Here is a 20,955-nt window from a genome sequence, read left to right on the forward strand (position 1 = left end):
TGACTGTGTTTACACAACAATGACAAGTTGTTTATAAGGAATTTTTATGCTGTCGTTTTGATATGGTGGCACTAATTGCAATGGGATGTGTTGTTCATTTCTCACATGTCACTTCCGCTAACGCTAAGTTGATGTTCTGAGGACAGTGCCGTCCACCAGAAATGTGTGGCAGTGTCAAAGTATTTGGAGTATGTGGACCAGGTCACTCGGGAAGATCTGTCAGGGAGAGGGCTGAAGCAAGGGGACGAGAAGGCCGTGAACAGGCAGGGAGCAGCGGGATCCCGGTCTGCACTTCACCAAAATAGCAGCCCTGCTTTTCCTTAGACTTGGCCTTCCTGCTCGGAGGCGGGAGGCCTCTGTACCAGGGGGCGAGTCTTTCACAACTTTGTTGTAGACCAGCCACTCTCCGAGCGCGGTCGAGAACCCCTGAGTGTCCCTGAGACCCCTCCAGAGCGCTCCACTTCCTGTGAGGTTCTCCCTTTGCTAACTCCGTTATCTGTCTGAGGCCAGCTGCCCTTCACACATGTCAAGCAAAACAACACGTGGTCACAAATTGTATGTAGAAGTAGATACAAGAATCTGTTTCCATCAGACACTAAAGAGATTTGCAAAACAATACCTATCTTCTCAACATTTTTGTTTGTTTTTGGAAAACAGTTATTTTTCTTACGAAATATGTTTTAAGTCACTGTGTAATAAGTGTGGTATTGTTATTTTTAAATACATTATTCTCTGTTTAATTCTCAGTTTTACCTTCTAATACAGGAAATCACAGCAGTTAGGATTCTCTCAGTCCAAAGCCCTTCGGTGAGCCTCAGTAACATGTAAGAGCACAAAGGGGTCCTAAGGCAGACAAGTTTGAGAACCACTGTTCTAGACAGTTACCGAAAGGTTAAATGAGGTCAAATTCAGAGTCCCTGTGTGACCAGTTATGTTCACTGGACTCTCATAACTATAGCCATAGCCAAGCACACTGAAAAGAATAATAATTTTAAAAAATGTTTAACTGATAATAAGGCATACTATTAATTGAGAGCTAGCTGTATGTCAAGCCATTCCTCATTGCTTTGCATATAGTAGCTCTCTTAATCTTAACAGCAACCCGGTACATTAAATTTTACAGCTATTCTCATTTTACAAATAAGAAAGCTATAGTTCAGTGTGTTTAAGTACCTTGTCCAAGGTCACATGGTTTGTAAATTGCAGAGCCAGGTTTTGCACCAAGGCATTCTCGCTCCCGAGTCTGAACTCCGAAACCATCAAACTGTATGGGTTTTGTTGACAAACTATATTGATTTGTTGACAGATCTAACCCATCACTTTCTATCTTCAGACACTTCAAAAGTGTGTATGACATGCTAACCCTGGTTTAGCACCTTTATTTTCATATCTGAGGGGCAGCTCCTTAGGAGGAGGCTCCTCCCAGGATCCTTGTCGTATGTCTTAGCTGTTAGACTATTATACAGCCAAATATTTTAAAGTCACTTACCACGTTGTGACTACATATGCCAAAGATTTCCTCGACTTTGGGATAAAGTCAACTCTAAATGTTTTACTTTATATAATAAAAAGTAACATCCTTCTTTATTACCTTTACTATATGTTTTTATTGTACTTTAAGAAATATCCTCTGGACATCTGGGCAATACATGCTCTCTTTGTCTCTCTTCCGTTTTATTATGTTCAATATAGATCTGTTAAGTCTTTTCTTTATCAATCTTGTCTAGGAAATATATCAATGCTGCCTGAAGATTATGTGAGTCTCATAAATCAGTCTGTTAATCTGTATCCCTGCGTATCTATCTCTGGCTGCACTACTGACCTAATCTATTTTTAAATGTATTCCTTTATTCAAATAACAACTTCTTTAGCTATGAGTATGTTTTCACCAAGAGCCGAGACCCCTCTGTTGGTCAAAGACTCAGGTGGAAATGAATATTGAAATGGAAAAAGCAATAACATTTTGGCGGACTAGTTTTTAAAGGAATCAGCATGCAAACATCGCCACCACAAGCCCCAAGAAAAGGCAGATGCTTTCATTCACCAGCAGTGCCCAGGTGCACCAGCTGACACACAACACTTTAGGGGTGATGAGTTCAAGGGCCCCTCCTCTCACTAGCGAATGCCCGCCTCCTCTCCCTCTGTTACCATGGGCCTTCCAGCCCAGGCCTCCACTCATCTGGCCAGGTAGCTCAGTCCAGTGTATTGTGATTTCCTGGCTGATTCCCACCATATACAGTATATTTATGTGTTAGAAGAAAATAGTTATGTTTGCAATATTGTCTATCCACTCTTAAAACCAAACTATTTCATGATCTCTAAAAGAAAAAAAAAACTGTTAGGAAAGTATTCAACTACTTAAGCAAATTCTTTCTCTTTTCTCCTGATAGCTAGACTAATTTTAGCTTATTGCTGTTTTCGGTTGCTATATTTAAAATGTGAATAGTTCTGTGAATTAAAGAATTTAAGACTGATGCCAGTACACCCAACAAAATAAGGATCCTTTAGCATGAAGCCCCAACATCCCTCTTCTTATTCATAACATGCCAAATAAATGAAAAAATCCCAAGCAGTTGACATGTTTTGTGTAATCCACCACGTACAGTGGCAGAAGTAACTGCTGTGCATTTCCAAAGTGGTAAGTAGCAGTAGCTCAGTATTACAAAGTGCATTTGTGAGGGACTCTGCAGGTGGTTGTCGCCGTGTCCACAGACTCTCAAAATTGGGCTACACAATGCTATCGATTGCACTGGGAGCTCAGAGAAGCTTCATCTGCTGTCTCAGAGACAAAGCTGTCTCATTTGTAGCCCTCTTCATCTGTGAGGCACGGGCCACAGTGTTTAAGGTTGTCTCCCCCAGGACATGTTGCCGAACTGCAGGGAGAGTACCACGGGGGTAGTATTTGGGGAAATGGCAGCTGGGCCCATTGACCTTGGAGATCCCATTGAACCTAGGAGTCTGGCGGGAAAATCTTCGGCTAGGCTTTCTAGAAATCTGGACTAATTCATTCTTTGAATTTCTTTTCTGTATTTCAATTATTGTTGGCATCCAGTATCATATTAGTTTCAGCTGTACAACATAGTAGTTAGACATTTGTAGCCTTAAGCAGTGATCACCCTGGTAAGTGCAGCACCCATCTGACACCATACACAGTTGCTGCAACATTATTGACTCCATGCCCTGTGCTGTACTTGACATCTCCATGACTGTTTTTATAACTGGCACTTTGTACTTCTTAATCCCTTCATTTTCCCCCCAAACTTCCCCTTCACACCTCCCCCTCACCTGGCTCCCATCAATTTATTCTATGAGTTTGTTCTTGTTTTGTTTGTTTGGGGGAAGTCCCCAAATTCTAAATCCTATGGTATTTGTCTTTCTCTGTTTGACTTATTTCACTTAGCATAACACCCTCTAGGTCCCTCCCTGTTGCAAATGGTAAAAAATTTCATTTTTTTATGATTGAGTAATATTACATTGTACATGTGTACCACATCTTCTTTATCCATTTGTCTATCCATGGACATTTAAGGTGCTTTCATATCTTGGCTATTGTAAATATTGTTGCAGTGAACATAGGGGTGCATATATATTTTTGAATTGGTGTTGAGGACCTGAATGGACACTTCTCCAAAGAGGACATGCCAATGGACAGGCCAATGAACATATGAAAAGATGCTCAACATCACTAGTCATCAGGGAAATGCAAATTAAAACCACAATGAGCTTTCCCCCCACACCTGTCAGAACGGTTATCACCAAATCAGCAATCAACAGTCGTTGGTGGGGATGTGGGGAAAAAGAGAACCTCAGGCACTGTTGGTGTGATTATGGATGGTCGCAGCCCCTATGTTCATTGCAATAATTTGTTCTTGTTCTTGTACCTAAGGTATTGGAGAAAAAACATTAAATCCAGGAATCCCAAGTTCTACTTTTGGCTATTTTCTAACTAGCTAAGCAAATCACACGTCTCTTTGCTTTAGTTTCCTCTTTCTACAAATAGAGATGATTTGGTGATCTCTACACACTTCAAAAAATAAGATGTGTATAAAAGTAGAAACATTTTTGTTGTTTATGCAAAGCAATCTATATATTAAGACCAACATATAACTGTTACTACATTAACTCTTTGCTCCCCAGTTTACTAGTTCAAGGCTAAGAGCCCCGAGATTATTTAGTCAATGTTGCTGAGGTGAGTTGAGAACCTCTATGGGTCTCTCATGCTGCAACACAATAGTAAGTGAAGGTGTGGTGAGGTACATGTCAACTGATTGCTCCCCGGTTCCAAGGGTGGGAGAGCCTAGTGGTTTAAGGCCACCACTTCCTTGGATAAACAGTGGAGCACAGGTTATACATTAAATATTTCATAGGTGGCTCGCTCATGGGAGAACAACAGAGAATTTCTTAAAAGACATATTTGTGTGGGAAATAGTTGAGATCGATGAACCAAGTAAGCAGAAAAAGGAACGAGAAAGGAATAATGGGTAGTGAGAAAGTGTAAGACCCAGTGGCTGTTCAGGAGGGCCTGGCATCCATGAAACATCCGTGTCACCAACCAGCATCAAGTGCCAACTAGGTTATGCAGTCTTCAATTGCATCCTTGTTTTTAACTCAACAGGGAAAATAATGTCCAAAAACAAGTATAAGTAAAAGCTCCAAAAGGACTAAAATCGTCCTCATATTAATATTCTATTTTTATGGATTAAGATAGAAAAACAGAAAATTCTCAGAGCTGTTATATGCTCTGAATTGCTGAGCATTTAGACTGCTGTGAATAGACTTGTTTTTCCCGATGTATGACATCGATGTATGACATCGATGTATGACATCTCTGGTGCTTCTTTGTCCCAAGAGGGAACCAGAAACATGTCCAAACACAGGAGGTTTCAAACAAGCCTGGTGGTGAAGGTACCTGCAAAACATACTTTCCAGAAAGGACTTCTTCTTCTGTGGCTGTCTTTCCAGGCTTATTTATTTGGATCTTTACATTTCAGAGTAACCAAAGATAAATATTGACAAAGGTTAAGGTTCATCTGTTACTGTTGTGTAACTTCACTCTTATACAAGTAAAGACAAGCTCACTATGTCCTAAAATTCCTTAAATAAGATAAAGTGAAAGAGCTCTTTTTTTTTTTTCATTTCAAGTTTCAAAATATTTTTTGGATTAAGAGCTACACCCTTTCTACATCTTGCGTTAAATACCCTGGCTGCAGTAAAACTTTTTATTAGCACTTTTTTATTTTTGGTCATTTGGGGAATAAACTATTTATCATTAGCTATAAGACACTTCCTATTGTACAGTATTATGATGCTTCTCAGGGAAGGAGGCTCACCTGTTATTTAGTCTATCTAATTATATTTAAGTCTATCGAATCTTTTATTTCCTATCATCATTTATAGCATTCTACCAAATACTTAATTGTGTTAGGACGTAATCTGTATCCAAGCATACTAAGGTACCTTGCAACTTCTATAGCATGAGGAAAGTTTTTAAAACAAACCTTTTGAGTCCAAATGGTTTGAAATTCTGCCCCATGCTAGGACAAATCAGGACAGAAGATTACTATATTGACCTCATATTATTAAGACATATACAACTTCCGTCCATGATACATATGGTTTAATATCCTTTGAGAGACAGCTGAAACTGGGTCTTTAAAATTTTACTGTATGTTCTCAAAAAACTTCAGACAGACTCAAGTAAATCAGTCCTGTTTTGTAGCTGAACAGAATCAACTTCATGTTGATAAATATTGGAAATTCCCACCCACCCAACAACACCCAATGTGCACTTTTTATTTTTCCTATGGGAAACATCTTTCTTGTCTGTATTTGTTTTTATTTCTAATCAGTGTTCAGAAGAATTTGTAGGGGTCTGAAATCTGGGTGAGAAAAGAACTCGCAAGGGGCCGGGATTCCGGATCTTCCCTCTGATGTAAACCGGGTCCCAGTAGACAGACTTGATGAGGATGGGTTTTATCAGTACGGCAGAGTAAATCTCTTAAAAACACTGCCTTTGTGAAAACAAAAGCCTGCCAGCACCGTATTTATTTTTTAAACCAATTCCCACTTCCCTTTACGTAAAGATAAAGATGGGAATGTTGTTTGCTTTTCGGACTCAGAGGGGCTGCTGTGCACGGACACCACGGCAGGTTTGACATGTGTGACAGCGGGGACCTTTCTGGCGAAGGCCCCAATGTGAAGATGCCAGCCACGCCTAACACGTGTGAGGGGGCAGTGACCTCATTTTCAGGGATGAACCGAGGTTTCTCCCAAGCAGAATCCCTGCAAACAAAGGCAGCCTTGTAGCAATGGGAAGGAATCCGTGGAAGCAGCCTTTTGGACTGAGTGGTTTTGTAGTGATTATTACAGACACAGATAGCCCTGAAGTGTTTTTCTCACTGGCTAAGCCCCCAACTGCCTGTACTCCTCTTACTATTGCTTCATGGATAGAAAATGTTGGTTTATTCCCAGTAACTGGGTAGCCATTAAATAAAAAAAGAGTAAAAATATTAGTGACCAAAGATATTCCCCTAACTAAAAGGGCTCAAGTTTCTTTAAACATTTGCCATACAGAAGGCATATAAAATTCCTCTTTCTTCTAAGACCCCTGCACCCCAACCCTAAACACATACCTGAAAAGGGTCTGTTTGCTAACATAAAGACCTAATACCCCTTCGGACAGTGGGGGCTGGGAGGGGCAGAGCCCCTGAAGATCTGAGGTTTTTATTGACAGGAGGCAGCTTGTTGCATGAATGTCGCAGTTGTTCTGAGTTGCGCAATTGGGCACATTCTCTGGAAATTGGTCAGAAATTAGATCACTGTGCAAGATATCTGTAAAATGGCAGCACGTGGTATCTTACTCCAATATATCTGACAACTTTGAGTGGGGCCCTGTCTGAATGGACGTGTCCCAGGAAATAAGCAGTGATTCTGCTCTGGTCTAGTCGGTAAAAAAAAAAAAAAAAAAATCCATTTATTGCTACAGGCTCTTCCCTCATGTCCTGGGGCCAGATCACAGCCCCACGTCTGATCTCAAAGCCTTAAACCCAGAAGAAGGGGACTCTCAAGTTAGTTGACTTTTTCTCATTGAAAGTTATTTTATTCCAAGTAAACACGCCCGTTTTAAATTTTGAGAAGTTCTGCAAAGCAGCTCCATTTATATTTCCAAGTTATAATTGGCATTGAAGTCACTAATTAAAGATCGATGCCATAGAGGATTTGGATAAGCAGGCCCCATGCTGTGTAAGTCCTCTTCCTGATTGAGAGTGATTTACAAATCTGTATTACTCTGATCACCCAAAATTAATGGTGATGTTACCCAGAAAAGCCTCACATCTTTGATTTCTGGCCCTGCAAGTTTGTTTATAAAGGGAGGAGGGTGGGGAGGCGGGGCAGGTAGAGGGCATTGCAGAATAAGAGAAAGTGGAGAAAGGCAAATAGAAAAGCCAAATTTTAAATCTAGAATTGAGAATTTGGTATTCTCTTCTGTGAAGTTAGAGGTCTGTCAGCAGCCCTTCAGAAGGCCTCGCATAGCATTCCTTCCTCCCCCATCCCCCTGCTATCCCCACAAACCTCCACATCACACAGAGCCCCATTTTCACAGTGACTTCTCTCAGTGACTCCCACCCCTAGTTACACATCAGAATCTCTCGAGCTTTGGTCATCCAAACAACTGACTGAATCTCCAGGGGTAGGACCTGAGTGTCTTCACTGTTGTCGTTGTGGTCATCATTGTCATTGTGGTCCTGGAGGGATGTAGATTGACAACAGTGGACCTACAGGTCTTTTTGTCTCCGTTTCCTCCCGCACTCTAATCTGCCATCAATTAACTGGGCTAAAATATAGATTTAAAGATATCCTTCCATTCCTCAAAACCCTTTACTGTCTCCTGCTATATTTAAGGTGAAGTTAAATGAGATCACTCTGCCGTTTCAAATCTTCTAGGGACCTCTCCTTTACCATGCCCCCCAGCAGAGATGGTCTATTCACCATTTCTCCGGTCTTTTTATTTCCACAGCTCCACCTATTTTCCTTTCTCCTCCCCTCCACCAAGTCCCCTTTTACAGTCTTACACTCTCCTCTTAGCTGTTTTCTAAGCTGTTTCCGGGATGCAGATGACTTTTCCCAGTGAACCTACATGGACTCTCCCAACTTCCGCTGGTTTCTTTACTGTGAATTCTTTTTTTTTAATCTTTTTTAAAAATTTTATTTATTTATCTTTAGAGAGGAAGGGAAGGAGAGAGGGAGTGAAATATCAATGTATGATTGCCTTTCCTGCGTCCCCTGCTGGGAACTGGCCTGCAACCCAGGCATGTACCCTGACTGGGAATCGAACTGCGATACTCTGGTTTGCAAGCCCACGCTCAATCCACTGAGCCACACCAGCCAGGGCTATCTTTACTGTGAATTCTGATTTCACATGCTGCTTCTAGTCTGCACAGGTTGTAAAATCATTGAAAGCAGTGACTGCATCCTCACGATCCTGGCCACATAGCCGTTTCTGCTTCACTGCTAGACACCGAGCCCTTTTGTTATATATGAACCTTTAATCCTGCTGATGAAATAAACATGTAACATCCCCTTTGAGGTTTGCTTTAATTGAACAGTTTAAAAAAGATGCATTATTTATTATATCCAGACCCAGACTGTGATTTCACTTTCAGCACAACCTCACCGTGCAGGTGGAATGTGAGTTTAGAAAAGCAGATTGACGTGCTTTCTGGATGGGTCTGCAGTGATACACTGGTGCCGCCATTTGCATTCGAATTCGCGTGTCCAGTGTGAGAAGGTCAGAAGACTGGTGCCCTTCCTGGGCCCTACAGGAAACCATATGCGACTGGAAAGCCTGCAGTGTGGTCTGCTAGATCTGGGGCCACCGAGTAATGCTTCCGGAAAGTTTTAGGAGAAGCGGCTTTATTAAAGGTACCTTAGAGTCTTCTTGAGAAGTCGGAAATGTGCTTAGTAGGAGGCCTTTCATACAGCAAAATTTATATCAGCAGTTCTTTGGTTCATTTTTAGAAATGGTTAGTCCCCAGAAATTGTAAAGGTACACATTTGTCAAACATTTGATTTTTACTTTAAGCTACGTAAGTGTATATATATTCGCCAAAAGGTGCGACGAGGCCTTTCCTCTGGGCACGGATCTGCCAACAGGAGCTCATGTTGTCCTTCCATGCTTTTCTGAGGGTCCCAGTTTCAGTATCTTCAAAGGAAAGCCAAAAATTAAAGTAGTCTAAAGTACTCTTGAATGTAAGATCTTCCAGATTTTAACTTTTATTCCCTAAAGTCATCCATATCTGATTCGGTAGCAACATTTTTAAAACTTTTTATTTATTTTTAAAGAGGGGAAAGGAGGGAGAAGGGGTGAGAGACACGCATGTGAGAGAGAAACATCGGTCAGTTGCCCCTCGTATGCGCCCCGGCCAGGTACCAAACCCACAACCCATCCAGGTGCCCCGACCAGGAATCCAAGTGGTGACCTTTGGCTCCACGGAATGATGCCCAAGCAACTGGGCCACACCTGTCAGGGCGGCAGCAACATTTTAAGGAGCTTCTTTCTAATAAGTCTTTCCAAAGAATTTAATTTTATTTTAACAAAAATACTCTTTCTCTATGTGCTGTTTCATAATGTAAATGACACCTACTTATGTAATTACTATAACCAGAGTAGCTGGCATAAACATGTTAGAGAAAAAACACAATTGACTTCTAATAGGAGCCGGTGGGTGTGAGAAACCTATAGAGGAGAGGGCTCGTCTGTGTCTGGGCACCGTCCCGTCAGACAGGGGCATGGCGAGGGATGGAGGGTGGTGGAAAGAACAATTACTGTCCTCTAGCAGTGTGTCTCTGGGGTGCGGTATCACACAGACCTGAATTCAGATTCCAGTGCTAACCCCATCTCTCTGTGGGAGATGATGCGTCTTCTTGAGCTTCCACTTGCTCTTTTAAAACACAAATATCAAATGCTGAGGATTGTTGATATATGCAAAGTAGCTAACAGAGTGCCTGCCTGTCTGGAGACACTGAATAAATGCTGCTGATACTTCTTTCCTTCCTTACTTAACACATGTAAGTGCCTTTTTCTGTCTTATATTGTATTTCCCTGAAACATGTAGCCAAGAAAGGCAGTAGGTGTTCGGGGCTAAGAGCAGAACTCCTGTTAAAGTCGTGAGTTCCAATCCTGGCTCTGCCAGTTTCTAGAACAATTCCTTTCAGCAAGTTACCTGACCTGACTTTGGTCATTTGTACAGTACAGACAGTAATTGCACAGATGTCACAGGCTTATGAGGATAAATATGTGGCAGTCTGTGGAAAATGTCCCCCATATTGTAAGTGCCCAATGACCATGTCAGGATGCTTAAATGCCTTATGATTCATTAGGCACAACAGACCTTAGCTGCATGGTCTTTCTGTCAGTTACTGCTGAAACACAAACACTGTTCCATAGGTGATCCCAGCAGGCATATTAAAAATCAAGCCATGTGCCCAAAGCGAGTTAAGAAATCGGAATAAACTCAAACCCACTCCGTTATCTTCTCTTGAAGTTTAGAAGAAAAACTACTAATTCTGTCACTAAACTCCTCTCTTTCTTCATCTGGTGAAATGGATGGAGAGCAAGAGACTGGAGAAGATACAAAGCAGATTTGTCCCCTTAATTGGATGGGCGTAGGCTTTTGCTTCTTGGGGGTAGTTAGAGCATTGGACTACACATTGGAGGTCAGCGTTTCCTCATTCAACACTTACTGAGTGTTTGCCATGAAAAAATAAGCCCTGACCAGGGCATGGACCTACCCTAAAAGAGATTATTGTGCAGTTTTGATGGGATAGCTGGCACCTAACCTGAACAGACCAAGTGCCGTAGGAGTCTGGAGCAAGAAGCAGTCACGCCCGGTGTTCATCAGGGAAGATAAAAAAGATGAAGCCACATTTGAGCTGGGCCTAGGATTTAGTGGGTGACTCTCTTGGCGAGTGATGGGGAGCAAGTCATGGAGGTGAGCCTTACTGTCAAAGCAATGCCCTGGGTGAAGTCACCATGCCAGGAAATTGTGGAGCCTGTCGAGAAATAATAAGCCCTAGAGGAATAATAAACCATGTGGATTGCCTTCGAACTTAATATTAAGGGTTTAGTACTGGCTAAAAGTGTTTATTTGGTGTAAGTTTTAAAGGGTCTCAGAGGCTGTGCCATAGCAATTGAATACTATGGTTTAAAAGCAGCAACATTTTTTTCTACAAATGAAACATGTCATCAAATGTCAGTATTTAAACATGTAAAGGTAGGTCTATTTGGAATGAAAGCAAAGATAGGCAGATGGAACTCGGCCTACTCACCTTACTCTTGATCTCAGTATTCTCAAACCCTAGGGTTCCACAGAACCACTGATGTTGAGGGAAGAGCTGGGTTTGTTATCCGGCAAGAAGTTAAGGATTTCAAATCAACCCTTGCTGCTTATTTACTAGCTGTGTGACCTTGGGCAAACCATTAACATTTATGAAACTCAGTTTTTGTATCTGTGTTGGGCGTTCCCACCTTGATAATGCATGTATGATAAATAATACATTATACATGCATTGTATGCAGCGTAGTGCGGTCCCCGGCCTGTAGCAGGCACTCACTGACTTATGGCTGTCATCCTTGTCGTGATTTCCTCAGATCCTCAGCAGCTCCTCATGAGCTCCTGAATAGGGCTCAGTGCTTCCAGAATAATGAGCTGGGGACAGTGTGCTGCCTGCAACCTCCTGAAGGTTTTTTAAATGATCGGGGCACCACATGGCTAGGACCTGAACTGGGCAAGTAGTAAGGTGAATTTTTTTTAAAAAAAGGTTAAGCATATTTCCAGCAAGACCAGTTTTACTTGTCTACATAGACATAGAAAACGACAGAGAAAGTCTAGAATATGCCCAGAGTGGAGAGTCCAATAAGAAACCCCACAATGAGTCTGCATAGACATAGAAAATGACAGAGAAAGTCTAGAATATGCCCAGAGTGGAGAGTCCAATAAGAAACCCCACAATGAGCGGGGCCCCAAATAGTATGGCTTCCAATGTAAGGCTGAACAGGAAATAAACCCAGCACAGAGAAAAATATAGCAAAAACTTCCCTGTCTCAATTTGTCACCATATGGAAGGGGAAAAAATTCTCCCCTGAGTATTTGTAACCACAAGGAATCCCTCCTATCTACACCAGTGTGAAGTCTAAATTCGTCTTTGTAGTCTTAAAATAAAACCCCAAATCCCTCAAGGCAAGCATTTTCCAAATAATCCTGGGTTGTTAGTACCACTAGGCAACTGGTAAAAGCAATCATCAATTTCTCTTTGGGATATGGCAATGTTAATCCTGGCCTAAAAGTATTCCCAAAGATTAATTTTTGAGGAATATGAGCTCACAATCAATAATCACAAAGCAGAGAAAGCATAATTTGGTGCAATCACTTCAAAAAACATTTATTATTAGCTAGTACAGTTGAATAAGCGCATACCCAATGACACAGAATTTAAGATCCTATTTTTTTCCTTTTTAAAAATATTATTTTAAAATAAATTTATTTATTTATTTTTGGAGAGAGGGGAAAGAAAGGGAGAGAAACACGGGCCTGCAACCCAGGCATACGCCCTGCCTAGGAATTGAACCCATGACCTTTAGGTTTGCAGGCCAGTACTCAATCCACTGAGCCATGTCAGCCAGGGCTGGCAGTAAGATCCTATTTTTAAAAAGTGTTGTCTGTGTGTGCCAGGACCAGTGGCCTGAATGTTGATGACAGCATCGTTCACAGCAGACCGAGACTGGAAACAACACAAACATCCATCCACTCTACAGAGATAAATAGGTTCTGTTGTTCACATAACGCAATGTTATATAAGCCACAATGATAGAGTACTGTTACACGTGTCAGTGTGGATGACGTTCAGAAATACAGCCTTAGACAAAAGCGTGACACAGAACAATCCGTAATGTAGTTTCCTTTTGTGTGGAGTGCTATGACAGTCAGCCACATGACATTTAGCTGAGGCTGGTCTATGCAGGTGCTAAAACTGTAAAGAAAGGCCTGAGGAGGATGAACTAGAACAGAGGGTGTCTTTGGAGGGTCGGTCAAGGAGGGGCTTTTTGGGCATCTGCAAAGCTCCTGTAACTTTCATGTTTGAACTGACTGATGGGTATGTGGGTGTTTCTCCTATGATTTTCTTTAGACTGTCCGTATATGTTTTATGTACTCTTTTGTATGTGTGATATGCACTATGATAAATGCTTTTTTAAAGGAGGAAGGAAACTATAAAAGTCCCAGAGATGGAATATTTGATAGTGTGCTTACATGTAACTTTCTGGAAGAGAGTTTAGGGGAAAAAATAAAGAAGAAAATAATAAAGATTCATGCCAAAGTTGTATTCCTGAGTGTCTAAGGTAATCTAGGGATCTTTAAATGAAAATAAGGAAATTAAGGGTATTAATTATTCAGATCTCTATTGTTAGGACGTAGTTTCAGTACCAGACACTATACATTCTTACTAAACATTTGCTGTTGCTGTCACAGTGAGTGGATTGTGGGACATGAAAGTGGGCATGCGTAGGCATACAGGTGGTACAATGTACATACCGAATGGTGGGTTTAGAATGGGAGAAGTCATGGTAGTGATGTGGTCACTTCGGGTACAAAAAGAGAAGAAATGTGAGTTCTGAACATGGAAAAGGCCAGTTTTTCACTGATGGGCCAAGTGAACAAAAGATGAGAAAAGCTAAAGGGAAAGGTTTTTTAAGAAAGAGGTGATCAGTGCTGTGAATTGTTCAACATTAAGAGAGGACGGAATAAAAATTTAATAATGTGATGAAATAGTTGGCATCAAACGGTCATGGTGATGTACAGGGAGACTTCACTGACCAGTAAGAGAAGCCATATTGCTAGAGACGTAGATATGAATTAGTTATTAAGGGCATAGTCACGGTGAGCCTAAACAGGTTCTTCCACCTGTTTACAAGTTAACTTTATAATAAATTAATATTAGTGAGTGCTCTCTATGTATTCACACTGTTAATCACCTTGAATTATCTAATCACATTAGATTAATCACATAAATTATCTAATTTTATTCTAACAGTAGATTATTTTATCCCCATTTGACAGCTGAGAAAACTGAGGTACATGTATATTAAGAAGTGTGCCAAAGGTAACACTGTTAATGGAATAGCTGAAGTACAGACCTATTAACCAATCCACTCCTCTGAATAATACCATCACTTACAAGGGCACTAGGAAGAAAGTGAAAAGAAAGATTTTTTTTTTTTTTTGCAACACATGAGTATGTTGGTTAAGTACAGGCAGGACACCAATAGAGAAAAAGAATCTGAAGCTTATAGGAAGGGTTATCTTACCCTTCACAGGGTTCCCAGGTAGTTAGGAAGATGAGATGAAGGAGAAAGATTAGAGGATTGGTAAATCAGATACTAATGATCTGCAGAGGTCCCACCCTGGGGTTTAGAAGCAATGGAATGGAACGTGGTTATCTACTCTCCAAGACTCTCATCTGCTCTCCCCTGGCGATCCACGGTTAGCCTAGCTTTGAGGCTTGAAATAAATTCAGTTAAGGAGTTCTGGTCTACAGAGGATACACGGGAAAGTACCTACATATTTAATTCAAAGTTTGGATGGATGGATGGATGGGGTGATTAATGAAAGATGAATAAAGGACTCAAGAGTTAGCCTCAGCGATAGATCGATATTTATTAAGCCCTTCCTTAGAGTAGTTATTAACAGCCTGCACTCTGGAGTCAGACTTTCTGTGTTAACATCCCTGGGGAAGTCACTGATCGTCGCTAAAGCTCAGTTTCCTCATCTGTAAAACAGAACTAGGTGAAGTACCTACTTTGTAGCAGTTTCCTGGGGCTGCCATAATAAACCATCACAAACTAGGTGGCTTAAAACAAAAATTCATCTTTCACCGTTCTGGAAAGGTCTTCTAGGGGAAAAATCTTATTCACTTCTTCCCGTGTCTGGGGCCTCCTTGTTTCTGGTGCTGCCTTGTGTTACGGTAACATAACTCGAGTCCCTGCCGCCATCTTTATGTGGTCCCTTAGGTGTCTGTGTGTTGTCTCATCTCCTCTTTCTTTGAGATATAATTGACACATAACATTATGTTAGTTGCAGGTGTACAACATAATTATTCATGGTATATCATTTCCTCTTCTTATCAAGACATCAGTTATTGGGTTTAGAGCCCATTCTAATGCAGTATAGCCTCATCTTTACTAATTATATCAGCAAAGATCCTATTTCTAACTAAGGTCACATTCTGAGGTTCCAGATGGATGTGAATTTTGATAGACACTATTCAACCCACCACACTACTTCACAGAAATATTATAAGGACTAAGTTAACATAATGACTTATACAATTAATTATATTACTTTTTATTTAATATATATTAAGTTATAAGTACTTGCCATCGTTTAGAGCATATACTCAGATGTTTGAAGTGTTTGTTCTTACTGAGGTCGACACTCAGGAAATGCTTATTCTTTCCAATCACTGTTTTCTGCTGAATAATAAATATCATTATTCTAGCACAGGTAGAAATGCCATTGTTATTAGATTAATTCATAATACTGCTTAACTCTGTCCTTGAAGCCATTTCTGTGACATGCTTCATATTTCTCTCCTGTCTAGTAAAATGACTAAGTAGATAAAATATTAAATAATGACAAAAGACACTTTCAGTTTCCAAAACTTTACTTCAGATTTTGATCATTTAGGGGGAAAATGCTGACTAGGCTGCTTGCATTCATTTTGTGCCAACTGTCCTTAGGCAGTGACCTGCTCTGTGTGACTTTCCACGTAGCAGAGCTCAGCGTCTCCTGGGACCTAGTTTCCTTTCGTAATAATTTGTCTACAACTGGCTTTAAAAAGGCATCGTTTTGATTGGATGCTCCAGATTAAAACACAGGCTGTAACCTATGAAGAGTAGGCCCTAGTCATTTAATGAATTGACAGCTTGAAGATGCAGCACATTGATGCTGAGCCTGATACAAAATGTTTTCTTTAACATTTAGAAAATAAAAGTATTTAGGTATTACAGGCAGAATATGAAAGAAAGTGAAGAACCCACTAGTTACTCTGCCATTTAAGCAACACGATTTGGAAAAGTATAAGAGACAGCGAGACGAAGGCTAGTGAGTCTTAATTGGCACCACACCTATTTCGTTCACAGCCACATGGCCAGGGGTTGGAGCAACTGGCACATCACTGATGCTGAGATAGTTTTGGAAGGACCACGTGACTTTGCTTGCAGGTAGTTGGGAGAAAGGGAGGAATTTTTTATTATTTTTCTGTGGGCATTATTAACTTCACTTTTGAAGTTGCCAGTTCTTATCAAGTCAATTTTTATTTCCTGATTCTGCTTTATTTTTTCCTCACTTCCCCCCCCATACTTTAAAGTACAACACAGCCGATTGTTTCGTATTGTCATGTTAAGCTTGTCTGCATGTAACAGAGGGCTGAAAAAAGTGAAAGTGAGAAAAAAAGGTTTTTGTTCCTTCTCTTTCTAAAATTCTCAGGTGAAAATTTGCTACTTACGAGAATTCTTTGATTCCAGGGTCATTGGGTGAAGTAGACAGAGTGAAGGTGTCTCAGAGAGAACTCCTTCATGAACAGCTCTTCTTGCCCATGACTCCACCAGCACTTAGCCATCCCGAGCCTCATGAAATATTGTACGAATCGTGTGTACGTGCGCACGTTTGGTGTGTCTGTGCAGATTTGTGTGTGTACACGCATATATGTGCAGTTGTTGAAGGAAAAGAAACTGTTGATATCTTTATTATTCTCTAAAGAAATGACCTCCAAATAGGTAGAAAACCACTGAATTAGAAGATTTGGTTTATATTGTTTATATTTTGTTTTACTTTACAGTTTCAGGTGGGAAAATTCTGAGAATAGTTTAAAGGAAAATGAACGGGGTGTGAGATTGCCAAACCTTTTCAGATTTGGAACCAATAGAGGCTGTCCTTGTTATCAACCTCTTTTTACAATTTCTGTAGCTGCCCTTTGTTTTTATGTAACCAGAAGTCTGACTTTGGGATGCTTAACTCAGTTGTTGTCCCTGGCGGTTGAAATAGCCAGGCACACTGATGTCATTTGTTCCCAGAACAACATCAGTCCCCCTCAGGGCAAAGCCACTGATAAGTCACTGAGCCTGCTAAAATGAGCCATCTTTGCATAGCTAATTTATTTCTAACTGAATTTACAAACCAAACAAACAAACAAAAAAACCCACTAATCTTCTCAAGGAACACACCTCTTTAAAGACTCTTTTTTTTTTAATCCCTGGAAGCTTTGGTTTGACCTTTGTCTGGTTCATACCTTTTTATCCTCCTCTTTCTTAACTCTCTATAGTGAGCAAATGATTTGCATGCTGGACTCAAATCCCAGTTTTATTTTGTCAATATCTATATATGCCCCTGGTACCAAACTCAGTGTCTTAGCTGACAGTCCCTGGCATTCAGTTTTGTTTCCTAGCAGATTCTCAACTTGAATAACTGTTGTTGTTAATAAAGCTTTCCCTATTGTTCCAGGTGATATCTTATCTAATACAATTATCTCCACACAATTTACTTATTAATTCATTCATTTAATCACAAAACATTAACAGGCACCTTCTATGAGCTAGGGATGCTTCCGGCTGCCAGGGAAACAGATAAATATATACATGAAGTCACTACTTTGTGCTAGTCAAATCACATGGCAGTCCAGCCTGTCTAAAGACTTAAGCCTACAGAAGCCTACAAGCTTTAAATAAATCATTTTATTATTTATTTAGAGCAGTGGTACCCAACTGGGAAGATTTTATGCCTCCCACCACCACCCCCCATGGGAAATTTGGCAATTCTGGAGATAGTTTTGGTTGTCACAAACAGAGGGTATTCCTGGTACCTGACTGGTGGAGGCCAGGGATGCTGGTAAACACTGACGCAAACAGGGCTGTCCCCCACATCAGAGAATTATCCATAGCAGATGCCAACAGTGCAATGTTCCTAGGGAGGGCAGAGACCCCAAAGGCAGCACTCTCTCCTTTGACATCCTGAGCAAGTGAGTTCTTACTAAATTGACCCACACCAGAATTAAAGACCCTTCTCTAGGATGGAATTTCCTTCATCTCAATTACATTTCCAGACATGAATTAGCATTCCTCACAGATTGGCACTTTGGTGGGTTTCCAGTTGCCTGTTCCTTAATCCGCCTCTGCTGTTCTTAAGGGGCTTACAGTTCAGGGAGAAAGAAGGACAGATATACCAACAACTGTGGTGCTGTGTGATAAATACCAAGAGAGCTCCAAGAAATTAATGCTTTGGGATAATGCTTGGGGAGCACTGAGCAATTAAACTATCGGAAAGGTCTGGGAAGCCTTTACAGAACAGGAACTTTGAAGGAGGTACAATATTTGCCACAGGGCTGATAACAGACACATTCCTCTTTGAAGCCATACCCTGCATGACTGCATGGATACCCAGTGCTGAGGTGTTTTTGGCTGCCCATTCAGGAAAACCTGCTTCCATATTGTCTCATTCTGCACCGAGGAAGACTCCTTTAGAAATCATGCAAGCCCAACCTTGTAGGCTTTCCTCGCACTGTCTTTTTTCTATTAAAGATTTCAGTAGTAGTTAGTTTCAACTGTGTGATTGTAGGTATTAAAACTTATTACCAATGTAGAGTTGTAAATTTGCAGTGAATAAATTACACATTTGCTTTTTTAAAGTTTGTGTGTATTTATTGATTTGCTAACACTCCTGGTAGAGTTTTCTCCAGGCTCTGGCTTTAACTGCCTTGAAAATACATGGAAAGTAACATGCTGCAATCTGTGTAGACATTTACAAATTCTCTTCAAGTGCAATCTGTAAGAAACTCCAAGAGAACATCATTACTCACAATTCCTGTTAAATTAATATAACAACACAAATGTCATTGCAAAGCTATTGTAAAATTGGTTATGATAGTTACGAAAGAATAGAGTAGATGTTAAATTTCTGATACAATAAAATAGTGAGGTTTTCATAATGTAACCACCAGGAAATTACAGGACTTGTCTTTACTCTCTGGAAATTCTATGTTGATTGAAGGTGCCTATACATGGTGGAAAATATTCTCTTTCAATTCAGAATCAGTTAGGATATCCTACAAGGAGTGATGTTGTGTCCTTGAAACTAACTTTTAAAGAATTTGTCTTTTTTTCTGGTGACCTTACAAAGGCCTTTTATTGGTATTTTCATATTAGAAATACAATACAGGCACGCCTTTGAGACATCGCGGGTTTGGTTGCAGACCCCTATAGTAAAGTGAATCATAGTCTTTTTGCTGGTGGAGGGTCTTGCCTTTAATATGTAAAAACTAGAACCTCTGTAAAATGCAATACATGAGGTATGCCTATAGCTCAATTTAAAAATCTGTTTTACTTTTTTTAGCTTGCATTATAAGCTGAGCAGTTACAAACATGCATATTAGCTTCCTTTTTCATTGAATGTTTTTTCTTTTTCTTTTTTAGTCTGATGCCAATGCAAGTTACTTAAGGGCGGCTCGAGCGGGACACCTGGAAAAGGCCCTTGACTACATCAAAAACGGCGTTGACATCAACATTTGCAATCAGGTGAGTTGTGATTTTGCCCTTTATTTTCTAGTTAAAAAACTTAAAAACCTGGACTTCAAACTCCTTGAAACTTTTGTTAGATATTACCAAGACTTTCTCTCTGTTGCCAATGTGTTTCTGTTAAATTTCACCAGCTTAAATTATCAAATTATTCTCTGCTTGGTTAGAGCAACACTCAGAAACATAGTTCTGCATCCTTTAATGATTAGTTCCTAAAATCCAGGAAGTAATGATATTAGAACAGCTCACCTAATTTTCAACTACTTTTGTTCCTAAGTCAAGTTCCTACACTGAACACACGCAGGTCATTGTTGGTGAGATGTTGTCTTCTGAGTTCTTGGTGGACTGTTTACCGCTCTATTTTCAACCTGCTGAGTAAAGCATCCCTTTTATTTTTGATCAGAATGGGTTGAACGCGCTCCATCTCGCTTCCAAAGAAGGCCACGTCGAGGTTGTTTCCGAACTGCTGCAGAGAGAAGCTAATGTAGATGCAGCTACCAAGGTGAGTATCACGTATTTAACGCCTGTTATATCACCTTCCAAATTCAGCGAAGATTCAGCTCTTGATAAGATTCAGGGCACACTTCCCATGAAATACTTGTCAACTTTGTTCTTTTTGGAGAACATAAAGCAGAAGGATTCGATATTTTGTAAACTGTCAAAGCACAGGGAGCAAGATAGGAGTGTTGATGTATCTTGCTTTTCATCTTGCAGAAAGGAAACACAGCATTGCATATAGCATCTTTGGCTGGACAAGCAGAGGTGGTCAAGGTCTTGGTTACAAATGGAGCCAATGTCAATGCACAATCTCAGGTAAACCAGCATAAAGTAATTTTGTTATTTTAATTCACAAATAATGTTCTTTGGGTCAGGTCCTTGCCTGGTTCATATGCAAGTATCCTCTAAGAAAACCACACTTAAGAGCTGTACACAATGAATAGTTACATATTATAGGTTATATAAATTTATGCATATTTTTATTTACAGTACATATGTGTGAGAGGTAGAGGTGTTTAAAAGTCACCCATCTATGTATGACTGCTTGTCGTAGACACAGTGTTTGGGGGCATCTATAATGCACAGTCTTACACTATTCCATGGTGCTAGCTTAGTTCCAGTCTCAGTGTTGATTAACCTACCAAGGAAATGGGTCTGCTATAAATGAGGAGATCCTCTTGGAGGTTCAGAATATATCAGTGCTTCATCTGGTTGAAAAAGGGAAGACACGCCTTAATTCCGGTCTGCTATCACTGTTGTTCCCTGAAACAATTTAAAAAGAAAAAAAATGCAGAATAAACTTTAAAATTTCCAGATTCTTCATAATGAATACATGC

General features: G+C 40.4%; 1 protein-coding gene across 21 annotated transcripts in view; it reads left to right on the forward strand.

The window, feature by feature from the left end:
* Positions 1 to 20,955, forward strand: part of ANK3 (ankyrin 3) — a 328,888-nt gene that overhangs the window by 85,363 nt on the left and 222,570 nt on the right. For all 21 annotated transcript variants that reach the window (XM_037062711.1, XM_037062709.1, XM_037062715.1 and 18 more), the window contains exons 2-4: positions 19,520 to 19,621; positions 20,025 to 20,123; positions 20,336 to 20,434. In XM_037062711.1, coding sequence (XP_036918606.1) covers positions 19,520 to 19,621; positions 20,025 to 20,123; positions 20,336 to 20,434 — 300 coding nt within the window. The remainder of the gene's footprint in view (positions 1 to 19,519; positions 19,622 to 20,024; positions 20,124 to 20,335; positions 20,435 to 20,955) is intronic.

Source organism: Sturnira hondurensis, unplaced genomic scaffold (genome assembly GCF_014824575.4).
Source record: "Sturnira hondurensis isolate 20B ecotype Veracruz unplaced genomic scaffold, ASM1482457v3 Scaffold0014302, whole genome shotgun sequence".
In the NCBI taxonomy this organism is placed as follows: domain Eukaryota; kingdom Metazoa; phylum Chordata; class Mammalia; order Chiroptera; family Phyllostomidae; genus Sturnira; species Sturnira hondurensis.